At 41.5% G+C, this 17,856-nt stretch overlaps 1 protein-coding gene across 1 annotated transcript in view; it reads left to right on the top strand.

Moving 5' to 3' along the window:
- The window catches only part of KCNQ5 (potassium channel, voltage gated KQT-like subfamily Q, member 5), a 188,203-nt gene that overhangs the window by 120,129 nt on the left and 50,218 nt on the right, over window positions 1-17,856 (top strand). The window contains exon 10 of the mRNA XM_005875873.2: window positions 4,101-4,321. Coding sequence (XP_005875935.1) covers window positions 4,101-4,321 — 221 coding nt within the window. The remainder of the gene's footprint in view (window positions 1-4,100; window positions 4,322-17,856) is intronic.

Here is a 17,856-nt window from a genome sequence, read left to right as displayed (position 1 = left end):
CATTTCTAATGCCTCTATCAAATCTAATTATTTCATTCTAACCATTAAGAGCACTAGATATATTTTGAGCAGCACAATTAAACTGCTTAGTACTTACTGCTTAAATACGCTGTATTATTATATCTGAAAAAGCAATATAAACACATGACTTTATTTTTCAAAATGGAAAATAAAATCCCTCAGCACGTTCCTGGTGGTAAAATGCTTAATAATGTGCTACTCTATTTCCCTCACTCCTAGTCAGTTCTGTAGTAATAAGCAGAAGCTCTTCAGAATGTACACCACACGGAAGCAGAGGTACCCAGCATCCCAGCTATTGACATGAGACTTGAGAATGCCAGCTAACCTCAGGTGCATGACCAGGTTACAGCGCCATCCTATTGAGCCCTGTTCTGAGACTCACTCTTTCTAAGGACTTCTCCACTGGGGTTTTCAACCCGCTTGTAATTTTCCTTTTTGCCTGTTGCCTGCTTTGATACTCTCTACTCTTGGGACACATTTGTCCTATTGGCAGGGTCCCGCACAGTACTGGCAGTCATCCCCTTGGCGCCTCCTTGTGGTGGAACAACTGCTGAGCTGCTGCACGCACTGGATTGTTGTGGCTCACTTGCCATATTGTGCCTGAGGCGAGCATTTGTAGAATGCTTATCTTATGAAGGGCTAAAACCCTAATTAAATATAACAATAACTACAGCATTCTAAGTCCAAGAGGATTACTGTGGGTTTACAGTGATGCCACACCATTCTCTGGCAGGAAATACCCACTAGTAGACTGCATGCTAGGCCGTTTGAGTAAATTGTACATCTGGTTCCTAGAGAGGGAAGAATTCCCTTGCAGAGCAGTTGTACAGGCTCCCCTGGGTATAGTCTTCAGCTGGGAATGTGAGACTGCATACACAGATCCTGCAGTCAATGGCCACAGCGACCCTTTGGTTACTTTCTCCAAAGAGTGACCTCTTTGTTGTTGCCCTGGGGATAATCCTTGGCATTCTTCCAAAAAAACAGTGTTACATAAATCTTCCTTTATATAAAGTCATGTTTATTGATCAACACACACACACACACACACACACACACACACACACACACAACATGGAAATAATGAAAACTTCAATGGGCCAGTGAAGAACCTATATTTTTTCATCAGTGTGTGTTTTCAATAATGGCTACCTAATCTGTTTAATAGCCATCTAATCAAGATGCTCTGTTGATTTCCAAAGAGGAAATGAAGTAGGAAAACTAATAAAACAAATGTTGCCTGGTTTAAAAGTTCTGAATTAGGATCTTATTCGTAACTTTCATAGAATTATGTCAAAAGAGAGAGTGAAAATATTGCATTTTTTTCTAATTTAGTGTGTTTAATATGTTTCTAATATGTTGAGTTCACTTTAAAAGAGTTCTTGAGAATTTTTTTAAATAGTAGACATGGGCAAATATTCATGTAATTTAGAAGGACAGAAAGCAAAACGGTACCTAGAACTCATTTATATCAACTTTAAGTGTTTTAAATGCTATTAAGATTCAGAGAATAATATTTTCACTTTCCATTTATTCTTAGAGATAATATCAAAATACTTCAAAGGAGCAATTTTTAAAATATTTTCATGGAAACAATTGTTTTTAAATATTTTGCTATTGTAAATGAGCCACAGTGGATTTGATACTTATTTGGGGTATTTGTTACTTTTTTTAGTAATTGAGATATTTTTTAAGGAAAAATTAGATTCTATATCAAATGTTTTTGTGATATATTTATCAGTTTCCTGTTCATTTAACTGACCTAGGAAAGAAATATATCTTGAAAGTTTGAAAAAATAATTTTATATTAACTAAAATGCAACCTTCTGTAGTAATTAGGATCAGTTTGTTCCAGAAAAGGTAATCGATTAGATCAAGTATAGTGAGAACACTTGTAATGATAGCCATGTCCACTTAAGCCACTCATTAATCTAAATCAAGGTGCAGAGGTAAGCGTATCTTCCTGAGCCAGATCATCATAAATTTCAATGATGGAACAGATGTGCTAACACTGAAAAGAGATTTGAAATTTTTACCAAAAAAAAAAATAAAAAAAGCTTGAGAAGAGTAGTTAGTCATTTTGGGCACTATCCCTTGAAGGATTTGTTGAAATAATTTGAAGGCTGTAGAGGACATGTAGAACCTAGCCTGAGAATAAAAAGATGCAGTTTTATGATGTTATTGTTGCTGTTATTTAATGTAATCTACCATTTAATCACACACTTATCAAGTACAGAAAAAGCCGATGACTGATGGGATTGTTTTAAAGAACTCTTGAACCCACCTGACCCCATCACAAAACTGCCCAGCCTGTTCTTTGCATGTGCCTTCAGCTAGTTGTGCTGGATTTAGCTACGTCTGCGTTTCTGAGGGGAGCTGTCAGTTGCATGGTCAATTGTTATTGTTCCCAGGACTTTCTGATCACCATAGTTCATTATTTTATTTGTTTTCATGTAAACACACATAAAACGTGGTGTCTTTTTAGAATATCATTTGTTAAGCAACTAGGCATGGAAAAATAAATGTTACTGTTTCTTGATAGCTGCAAAACACATATCCACTAAACACATTTGCTGTTGGCATGCTGCAGTTGGGGACAGTGGACGTTGCGGTAAGTGGAAAAGACCAGGCCTCCACTTCGTCTCAGATAATCCCTTTCCATGAGAACACTGCTTCACGCCCCACAAACGCTGCAGGTCTCGGCAGCTCCGCGTAGCTGCTTCAATGACTCCCCTCCAATCCAACACCCTTCATGTCTGCAGGCCCGGGAAAGTCCTGGACCTCTTACCTGATAACGGTCACCTTCTAATAAATAACACAGCAGTTTCTAAATGAAACAAGAACACAAACAAAATAGGTACACAAAGCTTCTTGCAGTTCATTTGACTCCCACAGGAATCCCTTAGCCGGGTTGTTACTGTTGTCTCCATGTGAGAGATGAAAACTCCAGAACCCAAGCCTCTTGGATTTCAGTCTGCCCTTCCCACCACATCACCCCACATCTCTTAATCAGGAAAACATGGAGATGCACTTGGATTTTTTTTTAAATAATTGCATTGAGTTCAGGGAGGAAGGGAGAGGGAGAGAGAGACAGAAACATCAATGATGAGAGAGAATCATTGATTGGCTGCCTTCTGCACGCCCTCCACTGGCAACCCGGGCATATGCCCTGACCAGGAATGAAACCATGACCTCCTGGTTCATAGGTCAACACTCAACCTCTGAGCCATGCCAGTCGGGCAGTACTTTGGATTTTATCATTGTTGTTAATGTTTCCTTTATCAACCCACAACAGTTCAATCCTAGCTGGCATCTAAGAACTGAATACCTGAACAAATATAATTTACCAGTAGCTGCCACAGCAAATCAATAAACCTGTTTAAGAGCAGGAAATTGTGTTAGTGAACATGACGTCTCATTCTGTTCATCAGTCATCACATTCATTATATGTTGGGGCTGTTGTACCTTGTGTGGTTTCATCTCACAAGAATGAGTGTCAGCATAAAAGAAGTGTGGTGTTGTGTTGGTATGTTTAATATTACGTATGCAGTGCTACCAACTGCTATGAGATTGCATGAATTTATGGATATCGTAATCTTGCCTGGAATATAAAATGCATGCAGAATGTAGATATATATGTATATGTAACTGTCTCCCTGTTTTCCTGTAGAAATGTTTAGAAATTACAAAAAGAGATGCTCCCAAATAAAAAAGTAACTTTTTTTTTAATCTCAAAAGTTGAGGTTAAAACTAAAATCTGTTTAAAAGCGATGACCAAACCAGCTCTTGGCTATTTCCAGTGTAATTGTATACAAACTACTGCACTTGATCTTAGCTCTTTCTATGATGAATCCAGAAAGGGTGTGTATACCTGTAGCATGAGATTAATGTCAAATGAATGCAAACAGATTAAACAAAACTCAGATTTTCAATAGGAGGAAAATATATTTTTATGCTCCTACTTGCTGAAAACATTTTATTTACTGAAGTATATGACCATATACCATTTCATCAAATTATTTACCCAAGTGGCATGGAAGAAACTGCTTGAAATGGAATAATCGTGCCTCTGTTGTCCACAGTCAGAAGCTAAGTTTTAAGGAGCGGGTGCGCATGGCTAGCCCACGAGGCCAGAGTATTAAGAGCAGACAAGCCTCGATAGGTGACAGGAGGTCCCCGAGCACCGACATCACAGCCGAGGGCAGCCCCACCAAAGTGCAGAAGAGCTGGAGCTTCAACGACCGAACCCGCTTCCGGCCCTCGCTGCGCCTCAAAAGTTCTCAGCCCAAACCCATGGTAGACGGTAAGCGCTGCTTTTCCATAACCATTTTCAATCTGATAGGCTACAGTGAGTGAGATTATGAAGTAATTCATTCTCCTCGGCACCACTTGGAGATAGAAGGAAACAACCTCCGGGAAAGAATCGCTCGTTTGTTTTATTGGAAATTTAGTCCTTGCCTCGGGCAAATGTACGAAACCTACGTTTACTTTGGGAAGCAACTTTGGCAGCTAAATCTCAGTTTCAAAGAAATCCAACAAAATGTTGTTAATCCTGCACTCATACCTACAGCACATTATCATTTATTAGACGAGGTCTGTACCAAGATCAACGTGACTGTCCTTTTGATGTGTAGGTTATGTCTGACGAGCAGAGGCCCAGCCTCCAAAGCAGACCTGTGACGGTCTGGAAACCCGCTGAGAAGGGTAACAGCCCCTTTCCAGGCAACAGTGAAGGTGCTGTTCTCCCGTCTGCTGTGCTCCGTTCGCCACTAAATCAGAGGCCACCGCTTATCTTCCTTAGAAAGATCCCGTTGAAAGTTCCTATCTAATGATAAGTGGCATTCAAGTCCTTCTCCCAAGAGGAATTAACCTATTTTATTTATCACACTACATGTCAGACATTTACTTGCCAGCACATTTTATCGAGTGCCACATAATTTTTGTGTTTATGAAAGAAAACATTTTTTTTTTCATTTAAGATTAGCTTGGCTTTCCTTTGAAGTGTGCCCCCTGGGATCTCTAATACCGGGCAAGGAACCAAAATCAAATGGCATCTTCCATTAATGCATGAAAACTGCGAAGGCTATCAGTCCTTCTGGTCTCATTCCCTAGCATAACCTGTATTTTCCCAGGCCCTGAAAGCCCGAGGGACAAAATTCACAGCCAGGGGTCATCTCAGTGACCTCAGGCTCCCTGCAGTGAAATCCCTCAAACTTCAGCCCATGGGTCCCTCCCAGCCCATTCATAGATCCTTGGGGACGAGAGTGAGCAACGTGAGTCCCTCTTCCCACTTCGTTCTCCACAATCCCATGGATGCCACGCCCTCCCAGGAGAAGCCTAGCAGCTGACCCAATGTGGCCCCTCCTGGCGGGGCTTGCAGCTCCCATCCCAGCTGCAGGGTGCTGGTCCTACCAAGCTTCCCGCCACCTGTCACTTTGCTAAGGTAGGAAATGTCCCTCCACCAGCCCCGGACACTCCTCCATCAGGGAGTGTGCTGAGGCCCTGGCAACACAGATTTTCAGTGTCCCCTGGTTTCCACACTCAACTCCCTAGGCATTTGGCTGAAAGCCCATGAACAGCTGAGTCAAGAGTTACCAGTTACAGGGCTTTATGTTGCTCTCAAAATAGGCTTTCTGAATATAAATGAATGTCTCATTTCTGGAAGGCAATTTGGCAACATATATCAAAAGCCTTTACATATGCCTAAGCTTGGACACACCCCACCCACCAATTCCATTTCTAGGATATAGTTGATGCACTGAAATGATATCAGACATTAGAAGTGATGCTATAAATTCAAAATTATTGACATGGAAAGATGATCACAAAAAGTAAATGATTCCATTTTCATGTGTGTGTGTATGTGTGTGTGTGTAAATTTAAGTATTTATAGTAAAGTCTGGAAAGATTGGCTATATATGAAGTTACCTCTAAGTGGTGCAATCATAGTTATATTTTATTTCTTCATTTTGTTCACCTGTATTTCCACCAAACCCCTCTCCTTACGTTGATTTCCCCCCCAAGTGGAAGGAACACCAGCTCTAATAGTGGAAGATCAGCGTTCTTGAATGTAGACACAGATTGTCTAATGAGGTTTAACAGTTCCTAGAACAAATAGAGCTGCCCTATTAGGCTTTACGGCTGCCATAACAAAGTACCACAGACTAGATGGCTTAAACAAAAGCAATGTATTTTTCCCCTTCTGCAGGCTACAAGTCTGAAATCCCCTTGGCTTATAGATGGCCACCTTCTCCGTGTCTTCACTTTATCTTCCCTCTATGTCCAGATTTCCTCCTTTTATGTGGACACCAGTCCTATTGGATTAGGGATCATGCAAATGCCCTCATTTTAACCTAATTATCTCTTTAAATACCCTATCTCCAAATAGGTTGGCATTCTGAGGTACTGGGGATTAGAATGCAACCTATGAATTTTGATGGGATACAATTCAGCCCATAACAGAGCCCCAATTCACCACATCACAGCATCCCAGGGCAAGCTGGGGTGTGCCTACATCTTCAGGCCTCGCCCTGGCTTCACGCTATGCTGGAAGAATAAATTAGCCCCAATGGGTTCATACCCTTTGTGAATGTGGGCTTCAAAAAACATTCGACTGTGTGCTATGAGGTCCTTAGGGTGAGCTGAGCACATCTAAATATAAAATTTATAGAACCTGGATTCTGAATATGAAAAATGAATTTTACTTGTATGTTTGGCCAGAGGAAAAGCATTTTTCATGGACTCCAAGAGTCGACACTATTCATCACAGTACTTTCAGTTATGGCAAAGATGTCTCAGAGTTCAGACAGACAGAAACAGAAGTCCTACTCTCTACCGGATCTCAAATCGGAACGGTCTCTGCCATCCATTTTCTGCATCATCCCATACAAGTGCAGTTCTGTTTCGTTAGAAAGGAATTGCTTTCTCTGGTTGATGTCCTGCTCGATTGGTTCTGAGTTCCCCAAGTGACAGGAGGCCTGACCGCTGTTCTGTTCAAGTAGCTTTGTTGGCTGCCCACCTGGAAGAGATCATGACTCCTGACGCCTCATTGCATCCAACAGTCCAGAATCTTTACCTCTGCCTTAACTCAAAGTTAGGTCTTAGGGAAACAGAAGTTCTCTTTTTATTTTTAAAAAAAAAACCCTGAAGCAGCTTTCATTGAAGTGCACTTTACTCATGAATTATGCATTTTTATTTATGGTGCCTGTCCAGGTTTTAAGTATTTCTAAAATCCACCTATTACTCATAGAAAATAATACATAACACTATTGCCAACCCCCAAATACAAGTTGGGGAAAAAGTAGGTTGACAGTTGTGCAGATAGAAAATAATACAATAGTTAATAAATAATAATCAGAGAATAAACTCTGTTTCACATACTCACAACTGTAAACTTTCATTTACCCCACCCTGTATTTCAATTCTATATGCTCACTTGCTTCTTGGGTTCTCTTCTTCCACTTCTCTCTTTCCTTTACATATTGTAGGCATTTCATTGCCCATTAACAGCTCTGGCAGGGTGGATGCATAGCAGAAAGAATTATGGAAATTCAGGTTGACCTTTAAGTTAATAACTAAGTTACATTTGGAAAATAATGGGCCTGTAACTGAAAGATACTATAATAGGGAAAAAAGAAATTTAGAGTTAATCTGTAAATGTTAATAATTCCTGTGAAATCTAAAACCCTTTACTGCAGCCCTGACCAGTTTGGCTCAGTGGATAGAGCATTGCCCTGCAGACTGAGGTGTCCTGGGTTTGATTCCGGTCAAGGGCGCATACCCAGGTTGTAGGCTCAGTCCCCAGTAGGGGGCATGCAGGAGGCAGCCCATCAATGATTCACTCTCATCATTGATGTTTCTATCTCTCTCTCCCTCTCCCTTCCTTTTGGAAATCAATAAAAATATATTTTAAAAAATAAAAATAAAACCCTTTACTGCAGATAGTATTATTTTTATAATTTAATGGCTCTTACAAAAGGTTATTAAGTATCCCATGCTGCTTTTCTTTGCTATAAATATCTATGAAATTTATGTATTATACTTAAAGGGGCTACAATTGTCTCCTAATATTCCACATCCATATATACCAGAGAAGTGGAAAATAATTGATGTTAAAGCCAGAAATTTACAAATGGCAAAAAGAAGTTCTGGCTTGTGTGGCTCAGTTGGCTGGAGCATCGCCATATACACTGAAAAGTTGCAGGTTCGATTCCAGGTCAGGGCACATACCCAGGTTGTGGGTTCTATCCCCAATCTGGGCGTGTATAGGAAGCAATGGATGGATGTTTCTCTTTCACATCCTTGTCTCTGTCTCTATCTCTCTCTCTCTCTCTCTCTCTCTCTCTCTCTCAAATCAATTTAAAAAATAAAAACACAAATGGCAAAAAGGAAGGAGTAAACTATAAAGGACTAGTGTGGTATTGCCATAGCAAATTTATTTTGATCAATATGATGTGAATAGTATTTTCAGTTTATAAATCCAATAATATGAGAGAGGAATGTTTCATTAGTTAATCAATAGTAGTTAAGCCCCTTCATATAATTTTTTAATTAGGTAGGAAATGACTATTTTAGATTCCACAGGTAAATGTGATCGTGTAGCTTTTTCTTTCTGTGTCTGGCTTATTTCACTTAGCATAGTGTCCTCTAGTTTCACCCATGTTGTTGCAAATGGCAGGATGTCTTTGCTTTTTAAGAATGAATAATATTCCATTGTATAATTATACCATAATTTCATTTCACTATATATATGTATATCAAGTCATCATGTTGTACAATTTAAACATACAATTTTATTTTAAAAATAAAAGAAATTAGGTAGGAAAAATGATAAAAGTAACATTTATTGGATCCTTCTCTGTGGTGGGCATTGTTCTAAATGCTTTACTTCTATTATTTAATTTAATCCTTTCAACACCTCAATAAAGTCATCCCCATTTTATGGTTGAGGAACCTGAGACTTGAAGCTAAGACACTTGCCCAAAGTCTAACAGATTGAAGTAAGTGAGTCGCAATACACACCCACGCAGTCTATTTTCATAGCCCTCCTGGAGGACACAGTCTCAGATGTGCTCCCAGATGTCATATCAATTTCCCTTTAAGCATCTTTAATATCTTCTTTTTTCCTGCGGCATACTCCTGCCTGCTTTCACTCTTCCATCTTCAGTTGGTCAGATCCTCTTCCCCTATAACCATTTGACCTTGCCACTAACCCATCCCATTTTTCTCCCAATCTCTGCTGCCAAACCTCTGAACTACATCACTTTCAAAGACTGCCAGAGCTAGAAGATTAGGCAAATTGGGGAAATGACCTTTAGATGACCCTTCTGTTTTTGATGGAGTATCTGGGAAGAGACTCAGAATAGCAGCCGTGCTGGGCTGTGTCTGTTTACCCAGGGAAGGGGGCAAATGGTGAGGTCATCTGAGGCCTGTTTCAAGATGCAAAAGGTAGTATCAAGAGTTGGACACCTGTCAACAACGGACGAGGAAATGGAAAGTGGCAAACCTCAAGTAAAAGGAAAACCAAGTAGCCAAAATCCACAAGAGTGAAACTAAAGGAGAGCTGGGGGAGAGTCCAGATTTGCGGTGTCTATTTTGCTACCAAGGAGGGTTATCCTGGCTGGACCCTGCTGCACCTGGAAATGCCTTTCGGAATTACACTCTGAGTACAGTCATCTTTATAGAGAAGGACAAGGAGGTAGTTTGAGGTAGCCCCACACTGCAGTGCTTTAAAAATCTGTCCCATTAGTATGCTGCAGGTTTTCAGAGAAGGTGATGCATAATTTTCTTTGGCTGCCTGCACATGTATTTTTAAAACATCTGTCCTACAAACATGTATAATCTGCATGTTTTAACATGTTTAACATTGTTTCCATGTAAGGGAAGCATATCAGTTTTGCTGGGCAATTCTCAGGGCTCACCCTGGTTCTGTGGGAGGTACATCCTCACCAGATGTTAATGAGAAAGACTAGCAGGACCCTGGGTACAGATGTGTGGTGTTCACCTGATCAGAGGCCGAGTGGGTGGAAAATGTGAAATACCTTCTAATCGTGAGCGTCCCTGGAGGCTAGTTCCCTCATTCAGGCACTGCTACTATCTCTTCTGTCTTCCATGTTCCTTTCTCCCCTTAGCCAGTTAGGATGCCTTTGGTTGCAGGGCACAAAACAAGCAAATGCAAGTACCTTAAACAATAATGAAACATAAAAAGAAGTTCAGTGCCCTGACCGGTTTGGCTCAGTGGATAGAGCATCGGCCTTCGGACTCAAGAGTCCCAGGTTCGGTTCCAGTCAAGGGCATGTACCTTGGTTGTGGGCACATACCCAGTAGGGAGTGTGCTGGAGGCAGCTGATCGATGTTTCTCTCTCATCGATGTTTCTAACTCTCTATCCCTTCCTCTCTGTAAAAAATCAATAAAATTTTTTTTAAAAAAGAAGTTCAGAGGCAGGACAGTTCCTGGCAAGGACCATTGGGGTCCGGCTTCTCTTCCCTGTGATCCTCTCATCTTCTTTGTCTCTGCCAGTCTCTGCGTCTGCCTCTCCCTCAGGATGGGAGCAACATGCTGTAGCAGCTTCATGCATCTTTTCCAGGCACAACACGCTGAGAGGCAGAAAGGGGACCATCTTTTGTTGGTATCTCTTCTTAAAGTGAGGGAAACTGTCCATCCACTTCTTATTTTGCAGAATTGGGTCTCGTGCCTAAAATGATCAATGGGCATTGGCAATCACGTCAGGATCCGGCACCTGAATCTGGGGCCAGACTCCCCTGAAGCACATGGGTCCAGGTGTGGGCTGGAACTGGATAGATTTGAGGATTCATGTTCAGAGACTGGATGTTGGGAAAGCAACTTCTAGTGATGTCTGATACAGCCAAGAAATATTTTCAGTTGGTGCAAGTGAGGAGGAAGAATGCCCTTAAACATGTTTTCTCCCAAGTATTCTGTCTACATGTCCTTTCTGTTCTTCTAAGTGGCTATGCTTTTTAAACATAAAGCCAGATTTAGAATTCTTTTTGTCTGCATTCTTTTGCCACATACTTTTCATGAGACAATGAGCACAGACTAGCCTAACTGCTTGAATTTCAAAAGGAAAAAGTGGGCGAAGGAAGATCTAGAGAAAAATAAATGAATTCGCATTTAGATCATATAATCCCCCCTGACATACAATCAGCTGCACGCCCTCACCAAGGGGGAATGGGTGCAGTTGTCTTCACCAGTCCCAAGATGCCTCATTCCTCACGCTGCTTGCCTTGAGGACTCCTTCTTCCCTTTCAGGCTAATGATAACTAACTTGGTCCCCCTTAGAAATAACGAAAGAGGCCCTAGCAGGGTAGCTCAGTTGGTTAGAGCATCGTCCTGATACACCAAGGTTTCAGTTTGTTCCCCAGTCAGGGCACATGCAATAAACAGTCAATGAATGCATAAATAAGTGGAACAACAAATCCATCTCCTCTCTCTCTCTCTGTCTCTGTCTCTGTCTCTCTCTCTCTCTCTCTCTCTCTGTCTCTGTCTCCCTCTCTCTCTCTCTCTCTCATCAATTTTAAAAAAAACTTTTTAAAAGAGTAGAAATGCACAGCATGAGCTGCTGGAACCCTTAACTCTTCTGGAAGATAGTAAGACCATCCCTTTCCTCTCCTCCTTAACTTCTGTCTTCTGGGTCCACCGGTCTCCTAAAGCTCTTGTTTGAGATTATCAGTCTAAGATCGACCAGAATAGTGACAAAAAGGAAGCAGTTTAGTGTAGTGGTTTTGATAATTAGCCTGAACTAACAGACTCCTTTACCAACAATGACACAATTTCTTCCAAGCAGCATAAATCACAAGCTAAGAACATTTTATACTTGACTACTTTACCCACATGGGCTTTCATCTCATTCCTGGCCTCTTTGACACTGATTTTCCAGTGGCCTCTACTTTCCTCGTGTGTTTCTAAGTCTCCCCACTTGACATTTTTGTTTTGGTGTTTGCCCAAAATGCCAAGCACTATACTGCACTTTTTCCTGATTTTCCATGTAGATAGCCCAGCTTAAGCTAGACTTCAGTTATCATGTTCCACAATATATGATGCTGCCTGGCACTTTTGGAAATTACCTGATAAGAACTCTGCATTGTGTTGACAGAAATACTTTTTTTAAATGTATCCACCACTTTTTAAATATTAAATGTACCAGTATTGGGGTGGCATTAGTTAATAAAATTATATAGGTTTCAAGTGTACAATCTATAATACCTCATCTGTATATTACATTGTGTGTTTACCATTCAAAGTCAAATCTCCCTATATTTTACCTCCTTTACCCTTTACTACCTCCCCTGACACAACCCTCTTATCCCCCCTGATAACCACCATACTGTTGTCTGTATCTATAATTTGTTTTATTTTCTTCTTCTTAATCCCTTTACCTTTTTCACCTAGTCACCTTATCCCAACTGTCAGTCAGTACTTCCTATCTATGATTCTGTTTCTATTTTATTTATTAGTTTATTTTATTCATTAGATCCCACATATGAGTGAAATCCTATGGTACTTGTCGAATCGAACCTGGGACCCTTGAGTCCGCAGGCCGACGCTCTATCCACTGAGCCAAACCGGCTAGGGCTTGTTTGTTGCTTTCAGCTTTTTATCCCACATATGAGCGAAATATAAGTTTCTTGACTTTTTCCACCTGACTTATTTCATTTAGAATGATATTCACAAGATCTATCCATGTTGTCACAAGTGGATGTATTTCATCTTTTCTTATGGCTGAGTAGTATTCCATTGTATATATGTACCACATCTTCTCACTCCAATCATCCATCTAAGGACACTTTGGTTGTCTCCATGTGTTGGCCACCATGAATGATGCTGCAATAAACATAGGGGTGTCTATATCTTTGCAAATAAATGCTTCCAAATTTTTCAAGTAGATACCCAGGAGATGGGTTGCTGTGTCGTATGGTAACCCCATGACAGAAATAATTCTTATTAAAGCAGCATTCGATTAGGGATTCAGTTTACCCTGATTGTACACATCCTTGGCAGGGAATCCCTGACTGAGGAGCATGCCCACTCCTGAGCTCTCTCTATAACAAAGCCTGAGGGGTTTTTTCATGGTAGAACTAAAGGATTTCTTGAGAATGACTGGACTCTAAACTCTAGAAATTAACACTCTGTGGCTCACTCTATACCACTTCATTGTTAGCATCACTCTATGCAAAAGCCTGCAGAGCTTATTCAGTAGGTTTCTGAAACACACTTCCAGTTCTTTATTAAGGAACTAGAGGCCCAGTGCACAAATCTCAGGGGGGTCTCTCAGCCTGGCCTGTGCCCTTTCGCAGTCTGGGACCCCTCAGGGGATGTCCACCTGCTGGCTTAGGCCCGCTCCTCAGGGGATCAGACCTAAGCTGGCAGTTAGGCATCCCTCTGGCAGCCGGGGAGTCCTTGGGGGATGTCCACTTGCCAGCGGGGAGCAGGCCTAAGCTGCAGTCAGACATCCTTAGCGCTGCTAAGGAGGCGGGAGAGGCTCCTGCCACCACCACTGTGCTGGCAGCCATCAGCCTGGCTTGTGGCTGAGCAGAGTTCCCCCTGTGGGAGCGCACTGACCACCAGGGGGCAGCTCCTGCATTGAGCATCTGCCCCCTGGTGGTCAGTGTGTGTCATAGTGACCAGTCATTCCCAGTCTTTCTGCTGTTAGGGTCAATTTGCATATTACCCTTTTATGATATAGGATTGGTGAAAACCATTACCTGTAGGAATTTTCTGAATTCTGGTCCAAAGGTTTCTTTGTCTTTTAGTTATCCAGGTTCCTCACTCATTCAGTCAGTCATTTCTTCATTCAAAGACACGCCCTAGTTCTCTCCTGTATGTTCTATACTGTTCCTATCTCCCTAAGATCTGCTCTGTGTTCCAAGGTTCTTATTATTGGTACTGGTTGGAGGGAAGAGAAGAGACCTGTCAATCTCTGGTTATGGACTCTAAGTGACTAAGTGTTTATTGTATTTCTGGTAAGGATTGTTTTTTCCAATACTTTTTTGTGAAACGTTTGTTCCTAGTTTTTGATTACTCGAGAAATATATTTCTATTTTGATTGGACTGGAGTTTCCCCTGGCTTTCTATTCTAGTCCAAGTACTTTGTATTTCTGCCCAGATTTTTCTAGGTTCTGCCCCAATAATTTTTGTCACCCTACAGTGATAAGAAAAAATATATTTTGTTCCCATTGGTGAGAAAAATAGCTTTCTACTTAAGATATGAGCTATAAATGGACTCCATGTCCTCCCTTTAAGCAGAATCTAAACTGCCAAATTACCTCTGAGTACAACCGTAAGCCATACCTTTCTGATTTCCACAGACCCAGGATTTATTGACCCAGAGGTGTAAACAGGAACTCTGAATTCTGTTTCACAGCACAGGAAAGGGTGTGTGTGCATGTGTACACTGGTGCTTTAAAATGAGTTAGAAGGTTGTATTAGTTATCTACTGTTACATAACAATTTGCATCAAATTTGGCAATTTAAAATAATAGACAATTATTGTCTTACCATTTCTGTGGTCAGGAATCCAGCAGCTTGGCTGGTGGTTCTGGCTCAGTCTTTTATGGGTTGCAGTCAAGCTCTCGCTGGGCACAAAGTCATCTCAAGGCTCACCTGGGGGGGAAGATTCATTTCCAAGCTCACTCAAGCATTTGCTAGCAGGTCTCATCTCCTCACTATATCAGCAACTGTATACATTGCCTAAATATCCTCATGACATCCAGCTGACAAAGAGAAAGAGTACACACTTGAGAGAGAGAGAGTGCCCAAGGCAGGCTTCAGCCTTTTATAGCCTAACCTCAGAAGTGACATACTATCACTTCCTCCATGTGCTAGTGGGCACACAGACCAGCTCTGGTACAATGTAGAGGGGACTGTAAAAAGGAGTGAGTACCAGGAGATATGGGTATCATTGGAGACTACCTTAGTGGCTAACTACCACAATGCTTTTAAATTGGGTTCATCTTTCAAGTGGCAGTATTTTACCATTCCCTGTGGTCTTTGCCAAAACCCTAACCACTAGCTCCCATCCTTTTCAAACTTTTCCTTTACCTGCCTGCCTCTAAAGGCATTTGGGTTTGTGACTTCTAGTCTAACCATATTATGTCCAGTATTCTCTGTATTATATATAGTTCACACCCTCAACCTTGATCACATTAGAACTAGACAATTATATTCCATTCTTAGTGCAGCCTTTCAAAAGTGATATTTTTTTAAAAAATATTGAGCATTTCATTAGTGTGACAAAATTTTAAAAAATGAGAGAGCAGGAAACCAGCTAGTCAGTAGCAAAACCAAAGTGTTCCAACCTCTACCCCAGCGCTCTATTTTTTACCATGTGTGGCTCGTCTTCAGCTGCTTCAAGAGAATAAAGAGATGTTCTTGGTCACTACAAAGGGCAGTACCAGAACCAAAGGTGCAGTACCAATTTTTAGCTCAACATCATGACAGCCTACCAATTAGAGACCCCATGCCAATGGAATGGAGTCCACCAGTGGAAGCTTTCAAACCGAACTTGGATGGTCAACATTCAAGAATTTCTGGGCCCTTAAAGAGATCAAGCCAGACAACCCTAAGAAATTTTCTTCCAAACCCAAGTTTCTGGAACTATTCTTCTGGCTCTTCCTTGTTACCTCCTATCCTCCATGGGAATTCCAAACTGAAATGTGGAAAAGGGAGGGAAGGGCTGGCTGGGGAATGCCAGGAACACGATTTCTGTCCTGACGCCAGTCTCATCTCTCTTTGACACAGAGAAAAGTGCTTCCCATTGCTTCCGACCTCTCAGGAGTCCCTCTCTTTCTCTTTCCTTTCCATTGTCAGCCGAAGCCCTTAATTTCCTGCGAAATGTGTCATGTGTCCCACCTATTTTTATGAGGCTTATGTGTCTGCTTCATAATGGAGCATTCACAGAATTTGGATAAGTCTTCAACTAGCAGTTTTCAAGTCAAGTCACCACGTATTTGGGGCTGTTCTTAGGGCTAGCATTTTCCTGGACACTAAAGAGGATAAAGTGAGTTGACGTGATAACTGCCACCTCAAAGAACTTGCCATCTGTCTATAAGTTTTACTACCCAGCCTCACCCCAGTTACAATATTGATTGAAACTGAGAAGAACAAAAAGCATCTTCCTCACTCTTCAGACTTCACACTCTTCAGAAATAACCTGTGGGTGACCGCTGAAATTTGCACAAAATAAGCACAAAGTTAACAACTGCACAAATCACGGAATTTAGCCCGTATTTGAGAGGCACTTTGCAGCTGCATGGTGATTTTTCATTTGTACTTCCCAAGTTATTTCCTTCAAAGGCACACTTAGTTGTCTGCTTTACAAAGAGAAACCAATATGACACAATTTTAAAATTATATTTAATCACTTTCATGGTGTACTCTACTTGGTAAAGAAGGAGAAAAAAAGGTTAGGGAAAGGCCAGGATCCATTTTCTGCAATGGATGGAAAAAGACATGTTACCCAGGCTTTGCTTTCTGCTATTTACAGCATGAAACTCACTTACATTGTCCCAAATTCCTTTTATTTTATTGTCAATGTCTAATTTTTACCAGCATTTCCTCTCTTGCCATTTTTTCTTCTGTTGCCATGTGCAATGCATAACAACAGTTCCTGGATTCCAAAAATATAGGAAACCTCAGAAGAATATTAACTGGGGAAAATTAATCTCTGTATCTCTAGTTACAAAGATTCATTTGCACATGAAATTCTTAATTCCCAGTGGTGAGAAATTTGCATCTTTCATTAATCTAGTGCAGTAGCAACTGCTATACCACATCATTCATTCTGTTGGCGTCGGTGACTAATCTTTCCCAAAATTGTTTTGAACCTATGTTCCCTTGATTTTATTTTGGTTGAAAAATGTCATGACCTCGTGTCTTCTTATATTTATACTAGAGGCCCAGTGCATGAAATTTGTGCACTGGGGGGAGGGGGGGAAAGGTCCCTCAGCCCGGATTGCAAGAGGGCTCAGGCCAGGCTGAGGGACCCCAGTGGTGCATTATCATGGCCAGGGAGGGATGCGGGAGGTTGGCCAGCTGATGAGAGACCTCGGGAATGCTCCAGAGCATGTCAGGCCCATCTCGCTCAGTCCTAATCAACCGGACCCCAACAGCAAGCTAACCTACTGGTCAGAGTGTCTGTCCCCTGGTGGTCAGTGCACATCATAGCGACTGGTCAACCGGTTGACTGTCTGCCCCCTGGAGGTCAGTGCATCATAGCGAGCAGTTGAGCGGCCTTAGCATATCATTAGCATATTACACTTTGATTGGTTGAACAGATGACCAGACATTTGGCATATTAGGCTTTTATTATATAGGATTAGTTATCTGTTGTAGCAAAACTATTCCCTCCCCCCCATATTTAGTGGTTTAAAACAGCAATTCTGTTGGGCAGTATTTCTGGTCATGGCTGAACTCATACATCTGTGATCAGCTACTGGGTTACCTGGGGGCTCACTGGCCTAAGGAGGCCTCAGCTGGGCTGACTCTTCTCTGTTCCATGTGGTCTCTCAGTCCAGTAAATTGGACTGGTTCACATAGTGGCTGTGGGTTCCTAAGAGTAATAAGGAACACCTTATTGAGGCTTAGGCTTAAACTCTCACAGAGTAATGTCCACGGGATCCTGCTGGTCAAAGCAAATAACAAGGAGATCCCAAATGCAAGGAGTGGAGAAAGAGACTCCGCCTCTTAAGGTGAGGAGCTGCAAGTATTGTGGCCAGTATTGCAATCCACCACCCCAGTCATTTGTAGTTTATTTGCTTTTACTCTTTGCAATATTCTGTTGGTTCTATGAGCCAATGTGTTAGTGTCTGATTCACATTTTA

This window comes from Myotis brandtii, unplaced genomic scaffold (assembly GCF_000412655.1).
Source record: "Myotis brandtii unplaced genomic scaffold, ASM41265v1 scaffold471, whole genome shotgun sequence".
In the NCBI taxonomy this organism is placed as follows: Eukaryota; Metazoa; Chordata; class Mammalia; order Chiroptera; family Vespertilionidae; genus Myotis; species Myotis brandtii.
The sequence above is the reverse complement of the archived record's forward strand: the minus strand, read 5'-3'. Positions and strand labels throughout refer to the sequence as shown.